The sequence below is a fragment of the Alternaria conjuncta genome (genome assembly GCF_024043145.1).
Source record: "Alternaria conjuncta strain BMP 0040 chromosome Unknown scaffold_10, whole genome shotgun sequence".
In the NCBI taxonomy this organism is placed as follows: domain Eukaryota; kingdom Fungi; phylum Ascomycota; class Dothideomycetes; order Pleosporales; family Pleosporaceae; genus Alternaria; species Alternaria conjuncta.
In genome coordinates, this window is record NW_026250099.1 from 252352 (window position 1) to 270216 (window position 17865).

Genomic DNA, 17865 nt, shown 5'->3' on the forward strand with positions numbered 1-17865 from the left:
CGCGGCAGTTGTATTGCTGGAATTATCGTGGTCGACACCTCCCACTGTTATTTATCTGTACAGCTCAGCACCAAGTGGTCGCGGACGTGGAGTCATTGCGCCCAGGCTTGTCCGGAAGAGGGATGACTTCGGGAAGCGACAGGGATGCATGAGGGGTAGCTCCTGCCAACACTGCTCGTCGCGTGAGTAATCAGGCACTTGTTCACGCTCATCTTATTAGATTGAGCATGAATACCCTGAAAGACCCAAATTTGGCGTCCACCTCTACGAACGACCACCGTATGACTTGACTTTTGCGGTATCGCAGCAACTTTCGCGCGACCTCGAATGAACGTGTACTTGACAGTGAAGCAGCGGCAAGCAATACACATGCATCTAATTTCTTGCATCACCATCTATCGTACGGCCATGGCGAATGAATCAGATTGCATCAATCTTGAAACTGACGCATGCTAGCCGATACACCATCCCAAACTATCGATTCAAGACAACATCCCCCGTCCATCCCTCTACCTCAACCTCATCCCATCTCTCCGCCCACAACTTCTCACACTCCTTCCCCAATCTTACCAAAACAACCTGCTCCCTCCCATACTCATAGCTCTTCTCATCCTCAAACAGCTCTCGTGTACTCACACTGCAATCCAGCATCGGCCCTTTGTCGTGGCCGTATTTGTAGCCTGACATAGGCAGGATGGCGATGTTGAGCAACGCGCGGGCTTCGGGTGAGAGTCGGCGTTGCGGGATTATTGTGGCGAGTTGGGGGTTCTTGAAGATGTGAACTGCGTTGTAGATCTCGGAGAAGGCAGAGACAGCCCATGGTGGGAGGGAGGGGAAGTGTTGGCGGAGTGTGGAGAGGGTTAATGGTGGGAGGGCCTTCGATGTGGGTTTTAGTCTAATAGACAGTGTGGTTGGTTGAGACATTGGTGCAGGTGTGTTGGAGGACTGAGCTGCGTTGGAAAGCAGTCGTTCGTTTTGGGCGCTGATTGATTGGTTGATGATTGCTTCATTTCTGACAAGCTAGTTGCCAGTTTATAGAGGTAGAAGTGTGTGCGTTGCCCAACATATTGTCTAGAGTTGGTAACAAGGGTTTCGCTTTGACTTAGACACCGAAACAAGTTGCTCCGAGACTTATGTGAGGTGCGTAGACATTGTCTCGGAGATCTAGCAGCTAGCGTTCGTGATTCTACCCGAAGTGCCGTCGACAACGACGCAATAGTCCACTGAAGGGGCAACAAAACGGCACCTGGGAGGTACTTAACAGTCGCCGCCTTGTTGGACGTACTCATGACAGCCCGTTGTATACAGCTGGCACTGGGGTTGGAACGTAGGGAAGAGGATAACATGGCCTGTATTCGCCTGGCGAACAACACTGTGCCATCAGTTGTAGCCAATTCTCGCAATCGGAAGTATGGACATTTGCAACACTGATAGTTGATTGGAAGGACTCAGTATCTATAAAGCAGCATGAACTAAGAGAGGCATAACTCTTGGCTAGCTCCAAGAATGTTCAAAAAATCAAAAACTCGCCGGTAAACTTTTCATCCTCCGCCATCGACCGACCGAGCTCGCGCCTATTGAATTATCAGCGTAGCAGTTTCCATGTCCAAGAATGTAGTTTTTAAGATGTGGAAACCTCCGTTCTTCCGCTGGCATGTCGCTCAAGTGCCTTCGCCTGGGATCGAGCATCAACGACTATGCCACTTCAGCATGCAGGCGTCGACAGCACGCGGGCAGCCGCCAGTGACAACACAATGGCCAACGAGGCAGGAGCCATCATCGACGTCGCGAGCACGACCTAGCATTTAGACGTATAGGTAGACGAGGATAACTAAGTTATGTTAGTGCAAGACGTCACCCGGGCAGATAACGTAAAGGACACCTGGGCTGGTGGAGAGCATAGTGCGCAACAACGCCCAAAAGATTCTGTTCGTCGTCGTGTACGCCTGGCATCCGGAATATCTACTAAGGAACCGAACCACGGCAGTCGGTCGACAGTACGACGCAGCTCCGAACATTGCTGCGGCATTGAGCGGCGTCAACACCAAAGCAGGGTACTTCGAAGCCCGAGCAGCGAGAACGCATGAGAAGAGCGGAAGAAGCCCAACCCAGAGCAAGTCGACAATCTCTCAGCCCCCTCCATCCCTAGCTCTCGTGACCGCCACAGAAATAGAACGAACGAAGAGAGCATACGAGGTAGAGGCGCTCAAGAAAAGGCCGACCCGAAAGACGCTACGATACCAACGAACAGTAACATACGACAAAAACGTGCCTTTAGACAACTACGGCCCGAACAACCAAGCTATTATCCAGGCAGCACAGTCAGACGATGCCTTCCCAAGCGGCAAAATTCTCTCCCGACCCACCATGGTCGCGGAAACCTCCAACACCTACTTCTACCGCCCATCAGAAGCCGCTAACGCAAGACAACCAACCACAACGAACTCAGCGCGTCCCAGTCAGGGAAGCCCACAGGGTAGCTGGGTGGTACAGCCGATAGTGTCTAAGTCAAAAAACACCCTCATCAACACTGCCGTCGTTCATGTTGGCCGCATAATCAAGCTGAAGTGTTTGATATGTGGGTTGGCACCGGAACGAAAGCCCGTCACCGACCGACCAGAGCTCTGCACGCAATCACACGTCGCCAGTCGATGCATAGCAAGGGCCCAAGTCTGCACAACACCGAGTTGCCAGGTTGGGTGGAATCCCGAGCCAGGTCGATCGGGGCGGCGACAGATGATGATACCACAGGATCTGACCATCGCGTACGTTAGGTCAGATCAACTTCAGGAGCTGTTCTACTAGATGGGGAACAGCATGGCTGGGTATGATCATGCAAATGTACAATCTGAGAAATGCTTGTAACCCAATACGCTCACTACAAAGAGGCTGTACATGTCATCCTTTATCTATCCATCCAAGATTTGTCAAAATGTTATACAAATGGCCAAAATCGTGACCCGTGATCCAAATGCAAAGACTCATCGCTGCCAGTATAAGCGCTTCCAAAACGCCGGTTCGCTATGCCCATGTGCCTGCCCATTGCGCCCGTCGTGCCCCTCACTTTGCTTCCCAAGCCTCCAGAGCTGTGCCCCTCAGCCCCTCACGTCAATTTCACCAGGATATGCCAGCGCAACGGCCTCGCCCTCAAAGCCCGCGCCGATATTCAGGAGGTCGACCCTGAACCTCTCAGTATCGCTCTGAACCCTCGACCGAGGCTCCGCAAGATCGTAGTCATCCATGCGCGATGCATCGCATGAACCAACCACTGATCTCACAGACGAGGCCAGCTCATCGCCCATGACATCTTGCGCGCGATAATAACGCTGTCGCACCCAGTGGAAGTAAACGGCAAACGCGTCGCGATGACTCGGGATGCCGATGCAGGCGAGTGAGCGCCGGAACGGGAGCTTGACGGCGTAGGGATAGGCTGGGAACAGGTGGGTCAGCTGAGAGATCGAGAAAGTTGGGAAATGCATCAGGGGAAGGTGCGGATGTGTCGGTACGCTAGGCCGTATGGGGTATGGTGGGCTGAGCCGAGGCGCAGCTCGCTGGTGTCGGAGAAGGAAAGATGTCGGAGATGTGGACGGGACGGTAAGCTGACTTACTGTTGCGAGACATGGTCCACGGTGGCGGGTATCTTGGATCGAGTTTGGATGTGGTTGGGCGTCAATTTTTGGAAGTTGGGCGGTAGTCGAGTGTAGTGAGGTGGATGGATGAACGATGTCTGTGTGAGAATGTGTTGAGTGTTCGAGTTTATGTAGTCTCTTCTTGGGATAGAGTACCAAGGTGAAATAGCTGTCGAGAGAGGATTCGATGTACAAGGCGACTATATAGTATTGATGTGCAAGGTGAGAACGAAGTTGGCAAGTGAGCAAGTCAGTATATCCGCAGAAATGAGCAAGAGTGTATTGCGCATACGCGTCCATGGCACACTTATGACTGCCACAGCGGCCGTCTTCACGACCACGTTGAAGCCTCACGACCAAGGCATATGCCCTTTCCCGATCGAGCAGCTAACAAGAGCCAAGACGTCGTCCTGGGGTAGGTTCGCCAAGCTAACCACCGGCAAAAGCGTCATAATTGCTACAAAGGGGAACTCATCTCAGCTGCGACGGCTGTGAGCCCTGCACGGGGAGTGGGCAGTTCGGCAGAAGCGAGAGGGTTGCGACTCCTGATAGGTGTGGGCGAGGGTCGGGCGTGGTGATGTTGCCGAGCCGCGTGTTGCGACCGTCTGGCAGCCCGTTTCAAAACTTCACCGGCCGGGCGCTGCAGGAGAAACGCACGAGATCGGGGGGCTGAATCTTGACATTGTCGGCTGCTGCGCGTCGCAACCTTGGAACTCCTTTGATGTGCATAGCACGTACGTTAACGGGTCATCGAGCAAAGAACGCGTGGGCCCTGGGGGAGAGCTCCAGCCCCGCGCTTGCCGCTGGGCCAGCGACTCGAGGCTCTCAGCGTGCGTCTGACAGCGTCACTAGTCAGGGCCGGCCAACGAAGTCTGCTTCATCCGCCCCCATTGCTATCACGGCGTCTTACTATCTCGCTTTGCGCGACTTCAAGCCAGGAGTTGGGTACACGCAAGCGCGCCAAGCGTGGTGAGTGAATTTGACAGTACATACACACCTCAGTAGGGACAAGCAACGCCCAGGGATGGCTGACTGACAGCAGGGGCCACTTGCTCAAGCAATCCATGCTCATACTTTCTTTTTTCTCGTACTTTGACCGTGTAACCTCATCATTCTGCAGCTTCTGGGTCTTTCTTGGTCATCGTATGCAATCTGCGCGCACGATTTCCAAGACAGAAGGCAGTCGTCCCGATCGGCGGATGAAATGCCATTCTGTCTCATCGAACGAGGTATACGTAGATGCTGGGCGCGAGTAGCGCAGGCTGTAAGGCTCACCGCACTAGCCACAAGCCAGACCATAAGAGGAACAGAGTTTGCTGATCGGTGTAAGATGTGCCACAGCGTTCCTGGAGTAGCAGTGGGCCCAGGCCTAACCGGGGGAACTCTTGGGATGTCAAAAAGCCTATTCGATAACACGGGCCAGGTGCGCACGACGTGACTTCACGCTGTCGCATTCGCATGCGGCCCCCAAAAGCCAACGGCTGGGTACGCGTCGTGTTACGGCATGCAAATGCCTTCAACATTGGTAATGCTACTCGACCGAAACTTTTCCGACCTTCAGCGTGCCAGTAATATGCGATGGTATGACGAGGGTTTGTCATTCATGTCGACGCTTGGGCAATGCGCACGGGAGTATGCCCAATCCTTCCAATCGCTGATCAAGCGAGTTGGAACGGTAACCACCTCCATTGGTATGAACTGAGACATGTGACCGTCGATCGGCTGCGTGTATAGTCGCACGGCTTGTGGGAGAATTTCTCAGCAAGATCTGACCAAGTCTTCCACTTTCCCTGCATTACAAATTGAGAAAGTGCGACCATCCACCTGCGTCCTACGTCCTGCGTTATCGACGTGGTACAAAGCTGCAGATCGCTGTACCATATTTGAGCTACCGAATGCACTGCGGTCAGCCTTTTCGCGAACAACGCCTCGGCCGAGTCGGCTCCTTCATCACTGACCCAGGGCAAGTATAACAAAGCGCTTCAAGCGCCAGTGACGTAGGAGGGTCTGTTGTATCATCGCAAAGTTGTCGCATATACGGCAATATCAACCCAGGGTCGTCACATGTCCGGTGTCCGAATCGCGATGCGGCCATGGTCCAGGCGGCAGCAGGTGCGAGGAAGCTCTGGTCCAAGACAAAACCAAGGTATGCAGCACCCTCCATTTCTTGCACGTTTCTCGCTTTCATTCGCTCCGTGTTTATTCAGCGCATGTACGATGGTCAAAGCCTATCCGTCGCAGGCTTTGATGTGTAATACTATGCATCCCACAGTCCCTGCTGACCGTTCACCCAAGACAACTCCAGGAACACCGACAAATCCACTCGACCGCTGCATCGTTCGCACGTTCCTCCTTCTCATTCGCTGGATGTCTATCAGCCCGAACGCATGCCTTCTGCACTCCATATATGCAACAATCCTTGTCTTCAAAAAAGGTTGCTGCATGCCCACCGGTCAGCGCGACAGAGCACCGGACAGATTTTGAAACACAAACGCAGTGAAAAACTTTTTCATGTGGCTGCGCAAGCCACTGATATCTTTGCGACACGAGAGAGATCCGAGTGAACGGTTGCTGCAGGCTGCGGTCGTCTTGTTGAGGGTTGGTGGGTGCACAGCCTCGATGCGGCTCTGCAAGCTGACTGTCGCACTCTGGCGAGCGACAGTCCGGTAATGTGCACGCCGCATTCACGGACGAAAAAACGGTCGTTGCATGCTTTGGTCAAACAGTGCAAAATGACTATACCACACTCCTGGGCAACGGGCGCTTTCGCGATCGGTAATGTATTATGGCCGTCAAGCACATCAATCTAATTCTTGTAGAGAGGCCTTGGTGCGACAGCCGTTCTAACCATTATGCACGGTTCTATCAACCTCTAAACGCGTCGAGGGTGATTGATTCTACACCCAGAACTCAAGCATCCACATTCCAAGGATAATTCTGCTTAACCCATATGATATCCATCTCGCTCGGCTTCGTAGCGCGTTCCAACAGCCCAAGCCCCTCGCCATGGTCGTTCCAGTCGAGGTAGGCCTGGATGGGACAGTCTACACCATTGTCGTTGCAATCTGGCTTTGCATAGCCGTTGCGACTAGGGTAGTGCATGACGCTCGCGAGGTCGTAGCCGGAGGCGGCCTGGATGGGCCAGCCGGGCTCGACAAAGTTCTTGATGAAGGCGACACAGGTGCATTGGTACTTCAGAGCGCGGTACATGGATAGGCAGAGGCCGTCTTCGGTGATGCGGTCGCCTTCCGCCTGACGGGCGCGGTGCCAGCACTGGGTTGGTGATGTTAATATGCGGTATGTGTCATTGATAGTGGTTGTCACTTACGTCTTCCCAGTCGGCAAGCTGCTTGTATTGTACTTTGATGTACTTTTCGCGGTCGTTGCGGTTGTGTTCATGCGCCATGCCTTGTGGTTGTTAGTATCGACGTCCGCGGTCGCTGGCGATGTCTTACCCAGTACGTGACCAAGCTCGTGTAGAACTCCACCGAGCGTAAAGCCATCGGCGAGGCGAACCAGATTCTGCCAGGGCTTTCCGTTTTGCGTCAGGCCAACAGCGGCGCCCCAGCCAGCACCATCGGTGAATTCGATGGCGACAGTGTCATGAGGTATACCTGCGTTCCAGCCATCTCGGTATTTCTTGACGGGTGCACAGTACATTGGCTTTCCGTCGCTAGTCAAGCGCTCTTTGAAGCTGATAGCGTGGCCGGACTTTTCACCCGCAGCGCCGCCAAGATACCTAGAGCGTTCAGTTAGACACTCATCACATCTCGTTATAGATGTGTCTTTGCTTACTCAACCCACTTCGCCATACCACTCTCAGTGATGTGACGGATATTGTGGCGATCCCACTCCTGTGTGAAGCAGTATGGGATAACGACGTTGTTGGTTGAGTCGCGTGGCCAACGAATCGGTCCAGGGCTCGAGCCCCAGGCGTCGGTAGCACCTTGACCGTTCTGACCAGACATCGTCTCAAGTTCCTCGAAGTACTCCGCCCAATCAGTTACTTTAGTACCATTTTCGAACACGGGCGAGGGAGTGCCGCAGAAGGGACCATAGTTGGGGACTGGTTCGTTGATAGCGACTGCGACCGCAAGGGCGGCGAATTCTAGAAGGTAGAACAGAAACATTTTCGCGGATAGCCAACTCGTTGTGGGCAGAGGTGGAAGCACTGATAACGCGGTCGGGAGAAGAGCAAGTCGCAGCCTGGAGGCCAAGAAAACTCCACCACGCGCAATTGTGGTACGTGCAGGTGAGCAAACACTCGACTGCGAGCTAGTAGTCGTCGGATGAAGAGCATAATTGTACGATGACGTATCTACACACGAGGAATGCGAACACATTCCTTAGAACGGCAACGTGAAGCGTGACTGTATCAAGTTCTCTCCTTTGTACTTTCTGTGCTCTGGAGGTAGAGAATGGACAAACAGGGGCCAGTTTTTGGAACTACTACGATTTCCCGAATGTAACACAAAGGCTGCCCATATCGTAGTAATCCAACTCTTTCTGCTTCATACCGACCACATTTCGACCATAACGGAATGCGGCGCACTGTCAAAAACACGAAATAGATGAAGCTGAGGTAGTTGGTAGCCGACCTCGGAATGTGTTCACCACCATCGGTAGCGTGTCTGTACTGCAGGTGAAGCAGATTTGAGATCCAGTGTGCGACAACAACGTTACTAAAGATGAGGCGACGTGATCGTTGCCCCTAATCTGGATCGACAAACCGTACGATGAAGGTGCACATTGATGAGTATAGGTTCTTCGGCTGCAGCTTGCGATTCAATCAGTTTGGCAAGTCGAAGCTCACCCGTGCTGGGACGGATTGCGGAACAGATTGTTGTACCGAGCGTGGATGGTATTTCGCTGTTCTCGCGCGAGTATTCGAGGTTGTGACACGAGATACCTCGAGACATGATCTAATCGCGTTCCCCGAGAACTGTTGGTAAAGCATTAGATGCCGTGGAAGAGTGAAAGAAAGAGCTGGCGCGTCTGTGTTGCCCTCAAAGTTCAAGCTAGCCACCTGGGCAGGTGGGCAGCCTTGGAAGCGACACGTGAGCGGACCCCCTCGTCTCTGCCAGTTCCGATCCCGCGTTCCGAGGTCACTCCGTAACACGCCATCATCCACGAAACATCCAACACAAATTAGATTACTACATTACCTATTGCAAGCTTGAAGCACCTGCTTTTGGAGACTGTACCGTACTGCCTTGGGATGGATTCCACTAGCATCAACCCTTCAATACAACTGGACCCGTTTCCTTCCGATATTATCATGTGAAAAGAGCATTCCTAGGTACCTACGTACATCGGGAGTGCAGGTGTCAGGAAATTCGAACGTACAACGGCGTTCCAAATATCTGAGAGAATGTTGATCTTGACCTCAGCAGCTGCAAATGTTGTGTCTGCTACTTCCTGACAGCAGCTCCTACATTCGCATAATGAAGCGATTGCGTGTGCTGAGCTCGCAGAATCGGTGTCAGGCATGCATGGCTTTGACCTCTGACAACTTGCGTGCTATACATAGCCTGTATGGGGTTGTTCCCGCCGACGAGTTCTAAGTAAAGCAGTATATCGTGCGACCTATATCCCAATGGCTGTACATATGCTGCGCAGCGGAGTCATGTCCGTACGGGTCGACCAAAGTCATGACGCGGCTTCAACACTCGTCGCCCCTGCCGTGTACCTGAAAACCCCTCATACGAATACCCACAGTTTTGAAGGAAAACACTTCTTCCAGACTGTACCAATTTCAGCGCATTCTCGGACGCCACGAAAGATTAGGAGAGGGAAGCGAAAGAACATCGTGGCGACCAGGAGACAGTGGGGCCTTGGTGATAGTGGCTGCGTCTCCAATACCACAACGGCCCCTCACGACCCTGCAGGACCCGACTCTTCATTCCATGCCCCACTGTCTAACGCGGAAGGTGGTCAGTTCCTGTCGAATGGCCGCTTCAGCCGAGCTAGATGCGATGATCTGATAAGATTAGATGTCATCGTGACCAGCAAGACCGGCTAGCGCCGCTACCCAGCTGTCATGAGGGGCAGTTCGCGTGCAATTGGGGATGAGCTCTTTCCCAACAACATCCACCTCATGATCCAGCAACAGCACTACCAAAGCCACATGTCTCCATTAAAACAGCCACAAACAAAGATTTGGGCGCGAAGAAGTTTCTTCTCATGCTCGTGAACAGTCGGGCCTCTTCACAATGGAGTTCCCACGCTGACTGCTAGTGCCACCAGCTAGAAGACGCCAGGAACGGCGCGAAACTGGATCATGCAACCACGACGCGCTTGCTCAACGAGGATGCTCTTCCTCGTACGGTTCCATCCACAAGGCGAGACCCTCAGGTTGGTCCCGCACGGAATTGAAGCTTCGGCGCACACTGCTCGTTTCGATGAGCCGGGAGCTCCATCCGCCACTGACACTCCGGGCCAAGACCTTGGCAATGCAGAGTTGCGGCACAGCCAAGAGGAGCCAGCAATCAGCTCACAGCGAGATTGGATCTTATCTGATCATCTAGCACTTATCTGATCATCTAGCCGCGCCTAATGCTCTCTGGGCATACGAGATACCTGGACGGTGGGAGATGATCCCAAGCCACCGGGTGGGATACACATGGCAAATTTTTCAGACGCTGTAACTGCGCTGACATTCCCTGTCCGGTCTTCGGAGAGTGGGCCGAGGGTATACTTAAGTATGGCAGCGCTGCCTGTCTTACGATCGTCGCTCACCTGCATCCCAATTTCATACCCTGCCTTGCCCGGCACTTTTCCGGCATCCTTGTTTTGCCATGTCGAACCTGGCTGCGACTGACGCCGTGCGACCTGTAGAGGGCTTTGGTCGTCCCTCAAGAGATATCGACATGGAGAAGAATGGCGACCAGGCTTTCAATGCCCACGAGACTGGCAGCGATGGAGAGACCAAGTCTGTCGAATCGGAAACCTTCCAGAACGGTGTTCAGCGGGTGCGCGCTATCACTGAGATTTGGAGCACGAAGACCTTGATTACGATGCTGGTCTTGTATGTCTAATATCATTCAAACCGCGAGATTCAAAGACTGACCTGCTCATGTAGCATTTACCTTATCGAATTCGTCGCTTTCCTGCAGAATGGCATTGACGCCGCGCTCAACCCCTTTATCACTTCGGCATTCGGTACACACGGTCTCCTGAACGTCGGAAGCGTAATGGCAACTGCGCTCGGTGGCTGTCTTCCTCTCGTCATTGCCAAGGTCATCGATATATTTGGTCGCGTGGAGGGTTTCTTCTTCATGCTGCTCGTCGTCGTCGCCGGTATGGCTATGAAAGCCGCCTGCACCAACGTCCAGACGTACATCGCCGGTCATGTCCTCTACTGGGCTGGTCACATTGGTGTTTTATTCGTTGCCGACATCATGGCCGCGGATTGCACCAGCCTGACGAACCGCATGATCATCTTTACCCTCAACGGAACTCCTCGTATCGCAAGCACTTTCGCCGCACCCGTGATCGCCGACATGTTCTACTACCAGAACAGCTGGCGATGGGCTTTCGGTGCATTCATCATCATCTTCGTCGGTTGCTGCGCTCCCGCGTTGGTGCTCATGATGTTCATGTACCGCAAGGCCAGGAAGGCTGGTCTCGTCAAGAACGTAAAGTCGGATCGTAACTTCCTCCAATCGCTGTGGTACTACGCCGTACAATTCGACAGTAAGCTACACACTCATCTCAAGATTTACCCGTATAGCTACTAACGCGCGATCCAGTCCTTGGCATCGTCCTCATCATGTGCGCGTGGAGTCTCTTTGTTCTGCCTTTCAGTCTCGTCGCCTACGCGCCCCAAGGCTGGAACACCCCGTATATCATCGCCTGCATCGTCCTCGGACTCTGCCTCTTCCCCGTCTTCTACATCTGGGAAGCCAAGTTTGCGCCCGTCCAGTTCTTGCCCTGGAAGTACCTCAAGAACGGTACCATCATTGGATCCTGCCTGCTCTACTGCGTCATGTTCCTGTCCGTCTTCTGCTGGAACGGATACTTCTACTCCTACTTGCTCGTCGTACACAGGCAAAGCATTCCCCACGCTGGATATATCCTCAACGCTTTCTCGCTTACCTCGTCGACATTCAGTCCGCTCATCGCATGGTGGATCCACAAATCCGGTAACTTCAAGTGGACGGCCTACACTGGTGTACCCATCGTTCTCCTCGGTACTGCTCTCCTGATCCCCTTCCGAAACCCTTCCACCAACCCCGGTGTTCTCGCCTTCACTCAAGTACTCGTCGGTCTCGGTACGGCTTTCTTCGCAACCTGCGCCCAGCTCGCCGTCATGGTTCCCGTCACTCACCAAGAAATCGCCGTCGTCAACGCCGTTTGGGGTCTCTTTGGCAGCTTCGGTTCATCCATCGGATATGCCATCGCCGGTGGAATGTGGAACAACATCCTCCCTGGACAGCTACTCATGCGTCTGCCCGAGGAAAGCAAGCCCGAGTACAGGGCGATTTTCGGAAACATCACCTTGCAGCAATCGTTCCTCGATGGTACGCCAGAGCGCGATGCCGTTGTTGGTGCTTATGCCGATGTGCAACGCAAGATGGTCATCACTGGTGCGTGCTTTGTACCGCTGTGCTTGGCTAGCATCTACATTTGGAAGAACATCAACGTCAAGAAGCTTGAGGAGGAGAACGGCAAGCAGACCAAGGGTAACGTCTTCTGAGCGGTACATTGTTCGCTGTATGATGTGCTCAGCGCAGTCGGCTGCAAGGAGCGTGTTCTCATTGGCAGGCTCATTACTCTATATACCCACATCGCCATGGTGATGTAATATAATACTATCGTTTATATCTTCATGCTTCTCACGCATCCTGATCTTCTTCGCTGCTCCACATGTGGTGTATTGGAATGAATGAGCGCTAATCATCCCATTGAGCTCTGCTTGTGTCCCTCCAAAGCATGCTAACAAATGAGCGTTGCGCAAGATGCATAACCTGAGTGTGTACATACGCTGAAGCCGCACCTCCCTCCGATACCTATTGACAACGCCAATATGACGGTCGCGGATGATCCCAGTCCATGCAATCGAATCGATCGAATTCCTCAGGATCGAAGTCGTAATCATAAACATCCTTAGCACCAGGCTGAAAATTCGGATCCTGGCCCTCAAGATACGGGCCCCGGACGTTCCACCAATCGCAAGGTATTTCGCACTTGCATACCGGGGGCCTACGTGAGTCGTTAGCAACGTCAACACCATTTTTCAGGGTGGGTTACCTACAGTCTTTGCCACGGCGTAGCCTGTATCCGTGCGATTGATCCAGCCTTGGAATCACTCCGTTTGTCTAGAGTACTAAGAGCAAAGTTGAACTCCCACATCATTCGTATCCGTCTCTTGACATGACCAGAGAACGTGACTCGGGGTATATGTCTGATGTCCGCCCACGCGAGTGTGAAGAACCAGTGAACGAAGACTTTCTGACACGAGACTACTTTGGTACCCCTGTTTCCTGCGATATTAAGCCAAGGGTCCAATGACCTCCACGTATTACCAGGACCAATCCGTATAGGCGGACGGGTGGTGAAGTGGAGATGCAGATGGAAGAGCGTCGGTATCTCGCGCAGTTGGGCGATTGCGGGGGTCATCTCGTTGTCCAATTCGACGAAACCCTGATGGCGTTCGCACTTTAGGCCAAGGAAGCGGAAGTAATCTGACGTGGAGAGGTTGAGCTCGATACGACGCATAGCATGGTAGGGGATGAAAACGTGAGGATAAGTGGGACATATAGAAGGATGATGATACCCGTTCAGCAATGCGGTCGTGCGCTCCCATGTGGCCTTTTTGACTTCGTGGCAGATTTGCTGACAGGTGAGAGCAAGTGTGTTGGGATGAACTTGGTATTCGCTTTCGTCAACAGTCACTTTCCCAAAGCGATGTGTGTCTATGCAGCGGCGCTTGGGGCGCGACAATCTGACTTGCTGGTTTCCGTCGGAGTCGCCCTTGCTCAGCGATAAACATATGTAGGGGCCGATGGCTTGATCGTATACGAGGGATCGGAGTTCTTCGGGAAGGTCGAGGAACTGGAAAGCTTGGCCGTTGGACTTCCACCAGTCGGCCATTGTAAGAGGAGCGGGGTTGAGTGACTCAAGATCTTCGGCCATCCAAGTGAGAAACGGTATCCAACGGGGGTGTACATCAATCTCCAGAGCGATTTCATGAGTAAGTCTTGGAGGCTCTGCGGACTCTGACTCGTGGCGGTCGGCTTTTTTCCTGGAAGGGCCCCCCAGAGGGTGGTCTGTAAGGTCATGCTTGCTATATGAGGATATGTCCTGCTCTAATAGGTTCAAACATACGTTAACATTGGCCGTCTTTTTCCAGAATTCGAAGTCGGTGCGGTGCCGATGACGGATGCACGCTGCCACTGCGTGCTTTAGAGACTCTTTCTTTGAATCGTCAGGTTCATCTTCCAGATGAGAGGCAATTCCATAGCATCGAGTCAACCATTCTTGCAACGTGAGCCACTCGTCTTCTTGATTGATCTGCGGGTGTGGTGTTTGCTCCGCGAGCAGTGTAGACTTCAAAGACTGTCTCCGTACACCGAGGAGTATATCCTCTGCCCCAGGTTGGATGAGTCGTATGGGAGTCGATGATGACGTGGAAGCTGTTGAGCGCTCGACTCGCAGTCCTATCGAGTTCAACCTGAACCTCAGACTCTTTTGTTGCTGGTCCTTGATGTACGTCTCAATCTCGGTAATAGTGTCGGTCTAGACTCGCTGTCAGCATAGCCACTTTTACGCATGATCCTCAAGCTAGCGTACGATCAGAGTGCGCAATGTTCTTCGTTCCTTCATCGCAGCGATCTGCGTGGGTCTGGACTTAGGCGGAGGTTTAGGAGCCATTGCGGCTTTGCTCGGTGGATTGTACGGGTATTGGTGTACTTGTCGAGAAGCTGGTACCGAAAGTAAAGCAGGTGGGGGCCGTGCTCCGCAAACGAGTGTACCAATGGGTGTCAGTAAATTGTTAGTTTTGCATATCCGACGAAATAAAGACAGACATGGGGCCAGTGCGACCGTGCACGGGGTACCGAGGGAGATGAAAGCTCGTAATTAAATGTTGTTGCGGCGCGGTTGAAAACGAATACGCCAGTATTTCATTGTGTGGTTGTTTGGGTATCGAAAACGTGGTAGCGCAAACGAGGCGGGACTGAGTGCCCAAACCTCAGTGTCGTCCAGTTTGCTGCTTCTTGGTTAATAGCAAGCGGCCTCGAGATTCCTGGGGAAATACCATTAATTTCCTCTTCAGTCTTCAGGCTCGGTCTCGCTATCAGGCGCAGGAGAAAGCGACGAACCCGAGCCAAAAGAGAGCAGTGCGGATTCCTTCACTCTTGTCGACTGCGGAGTTTTACCATGAGCCATCTCCAATACCTCAAGCAATCCCAACAGCCTGTCCGAGCTTTCCTGTAGCAGCTTCTTCGCTTGCTCTTCTTCCTCAGCGTTGCCTCTCTTGCCTTTACCCGTACCATATACACTACGTCGCGCTTGGATACCAGCCTCCATAGCCTTGCGAAGAGCTGGATTAGGGGCAAGAGCATTGTTCTTCATCATGTGCATGAACAACTGTTCCAGTATGAGTGAGATCTTGGTGTTTGCTGCAAAGCTTTGCGTTGTTCCTTTTAGTGGAAGAAGAGTCTTTTCGAAATCCTGTTGAAGAGGGTCTCGGAGAAAGAAGCTCGGTGGCTTGCTAGCTATCATACCATGTAGAAGGTTCGCGGTGAAGGCGACTCGAATGTCGTCGGGTAGCTTCATCGTAGACAAAAGCACCTGAAAGGTCATGGTCGGGACCTGACTGAACTCTTCCAAGATGTTGTCGCAGAGGTCGTATATCCGGGTGAAGAGTTCCGGTAGCTCTACGGCCACTTGGGCGAGCTGTTTGTTGTTAGTTGTCGTCGACTCCGACCAAAAAGGTACCTACGAGTGCTATGAGACGCTGCCGCAGCTTGATCGCGTCCTGTCCGCCAAGGCGCTCTATGGCGTCGTGTACGTTCCTGATCCCTGTATCGCTCGTTTGCGAAGACGTGTCGTCGCCACTCTCATCCCCGCCGTCGTCCGATGCGTCCTGCATATCTTCGTCGCTACCATAATCCGCCAACTCCCCAGTCTCGAAGTCAACCTCACCCACTGGCTGGTCTTCATTTCGTTTACGTCTCGGCTCTGCTGTCTCCCTCTCCCAGACTTCCGGGTAGTCTTTGAGCGAGTCGGGTGTCGCCGTTGCGAGTACAGCTCTGATGATCCGGCGCCTCTTTGCGCGATTCATTGCTGTCTCGTCGCCGGTTATGTAGTGCCAGAGGAGACTCTGCTGGAGGGTTGTCTCGTCGCTCGCTCCCTCTTGGTTGCTTTGCTTGACGCAGACATCCCAATCGGCTTCGAGGAAGTCGAGCATGACCCTCAGCCACGGTTTCCATCGGTTCCACCGTTTCTTATGCTTTATCGCGCAGTTGAATGCCCACCCCACCGCATGCCAGAAGTCGTCTGCGCGATACCACAGACTCTTCTCGTTGGCAGCCTCGCCCGCTATTCGCTTGATGTCGCTGCTCAGCTGGGGTGACAGACTTGCACTAGCCCTGTAGCTAGGCGCGCTTCTCCTGTTGCGTTCTCTTGGAAACATGAAGGCTTTCCTTATCGTTGGGTATGCGGGGTCGTCTATCGTCGTGTGCACGCATTGTAGATATCGCAGCGCGGTATTGGAGCCTTTAGCGGCGTCCCGCGATTGCGCTTTGGTGGTGAATCTGGGGTCGGCGACCATGGAAGAGGCGAAGGCGATGTATGCCGGCGGTGCGAGGAAGCCTATGTATGGCTGCGCGGGTCTCGATATGCTTGTGCCCGCGGCGAGGAGGCTATAGAGGAAGTCATAGCCGCTGGCGTCTGGAGTCAGTGTAAGCTTGGTCACGCGTTGCTAGTGGTGTCGCATACATTGACCGCCCTCGAGGTAGGCTTTGGCATGGTTGGTGAGCTCGTAAGACGCTTGCTTGGTAGGTCGGCGCTGCTTGTGCCGTGGTCGTGCGCTTACAGCTTCGAGTGCAGCGGATCGCGCATGTCCATTGGTATGTGCGGAAGGGTTCAGCGTCTTGGAGCCAGAAGCTGGCGTTGCGAGTTTCGCCATGGACGCGATAGTTGTGCTGAGGTGCTAGTGTGGGGGAGTCGCTGCAAGGTCGGACGCGCCCGCGTCGAAGCGCGCTTTCACGTGGCAGGCGATAGCATCATTACACGGCCTCAGCGTCCGTCTCAAGCTTCACAACACATCTCAACATGTTACCAAAAAAAGAGTGCAGACTACTACAGTGGAACAGCGTAAGTCTAAGCGATGGGCAAAAAGAGCAGGACAAAAAGAATCGCAAAAAGATCGTTTTCTTCCGGTACCGGGAATCGAACCCGGCTCTCGTCGGAAGCTGACACAATTGACTCATGAAAGCGACGGATGCTAGCCGATACACCATACCGGACTTTGATGGAGTGTTGGTAAACATGATATTTTATCATGTAATTGTGAGCCCACAGAGCAGTTTTGAGCCTCCATCTCCAATGGGGCTATGTGCCCACTCACAGACAGGTTCACCTTGGCATGCGCTAGGTGCACTAGCGAGCTAATGTCCCAGTGTCTTAGACGTAGGTCCACAAACACCGTCGCCGGCTGGCATACAACCATTCATCATGCCACAAGAGACAGTTAGATCAGACAGTCCTTTAGGTGGAGTTCCGTATATGGCATACAATACGAGCAACATGTTGCGCAGCCTTCTTTCGGCTGGCTCCAACGATTGTCGGTTGAAGTGGCGTTCGCCGGAGGCTCGGTGCCTGCAGGTTTCGTCGGAGGGCTTAGCAAACTTCAGCGTTCCTCCCGCGATTAGAACCCAGCATCACCATCAGATGTCGCAATTATTCGTTGCGGGGTCGCGCACCGCAACGCATCCAACAGTCTGCAACGGATTATGGTGGCACCTGGTGCCACCCCACTTCAACGAAGAATAGCACGCGTTCTCAGGTACCATAGGTCGATAATCTGCCCACACTAGGGGTCGGAGTAACTCCTGTCGCATTGTGTGAGAAAATTTTCAACGATAGAAGTATACATTGCCTTAGAAACTATGCATTTGCTAATGTTTGATAGTATGTATACTGCAAACGGCAAACTCCGACATCAATTCGAGCCACCCGTGTGGTGCATACCTGTGTTCCCGCGATGTATCGTGCCGCAACATGAAAT

At 53.1% G+C, this 17865-nt stretch overlaps 4 protein-coding genes and 1 non-coding gene across 5 annotated transcripts; 1 reads left to right on the top strand and 4 right to left on the bottom strand.

The window, feature by feature from the left end:
• Positions 1 to 6539: 6539 nt before the first annotated feature.
• On the bottom strand, positions 6540 to 7759 carry J4E85_007151 (uncharacterized protein; the record flags this gene model as incomplete). The annotated part of the gene is made up of 4 exons (XM_051471385.1): positions 6540 to 6902; positions 6958 to 7037; positions 7085 to 7368; positions 7425 to 7759. 4 exons carry the CDS (start codon positions 7757 to 7759, stop codon positions 6540 to 6542), a joined length of 1062 nt encoding a protein of 353 aa, XP_051324459.1.
• Positions 7760 to 10426: 2667 nt separating this feature from the next.
• J4E85_007152 (uncharacterized protein) lies at positions 10427 to 12327 on the top strand (the record flags this gene model as incomplete). The annotated part of the gene is made up of 3 exons (XM_051471386.1): positions 10427 to 10656; positions 10711 to 11324; positions 11381 to 12327. The coding sequence occupies 3 exons, from the start codon at positions 10427 to 10429 to the stop codon at positions 12325 to 12327; spliced, it is 1791 nt and encodes a 596-aa protein (XP_051324460.1).
• A 554-nt stretch (positions 12328 to 12881) lies between these two features.
• On the bottom strand, positions 12882 to 14504 carry J4E85_007153 (uncharacterized protein; the record flags this gene model as incomplete). The annotated part of the gene is made up of 2 exons (XM_051471387.1): positions 12882 to 14369; positions 14424 to 14504. The coding sequence occupies 2 exons, from the start codon at positions 14502 to 14504 to the stop codon at positions 12882 to 12884; spliced, it is 1569 nt and encodes a 522-aa protein (XP_051324461.1).
• A 399-nt stretch (positions 14505 to 14903) lies between these two features.
• On the bottom strand, positions 14904 to 16764 carry J4E85_007154 (uncharacterized protein; the record flags this gene model as incomplete). The annotated part of the gene is made up of 3 exons (XM_051471388.1): positions 14904 to 15530; positions 15577 to 16526; positions 16575 to 16764. The coding sequence occupies 3 exons, from the start codon at positions 16762 to 16764 to the stop codon at positions 14904 to 14906; spliced, it is 1767 nt and encodes a 588-aa protein (XP_051324462.1).
• A 248-nt stretch (positions 16765 to 17012) lies between these two features.
• Positions 17013 to 17104, bottom strand: J4E85_007155. The gene has a single exon. It is a non-coding gene; the product is annotated as a tRNA-Glu (tRNA).
• Between the last annotated feature and the right edge of the window lie 761 nt (positions 17105 to 17865).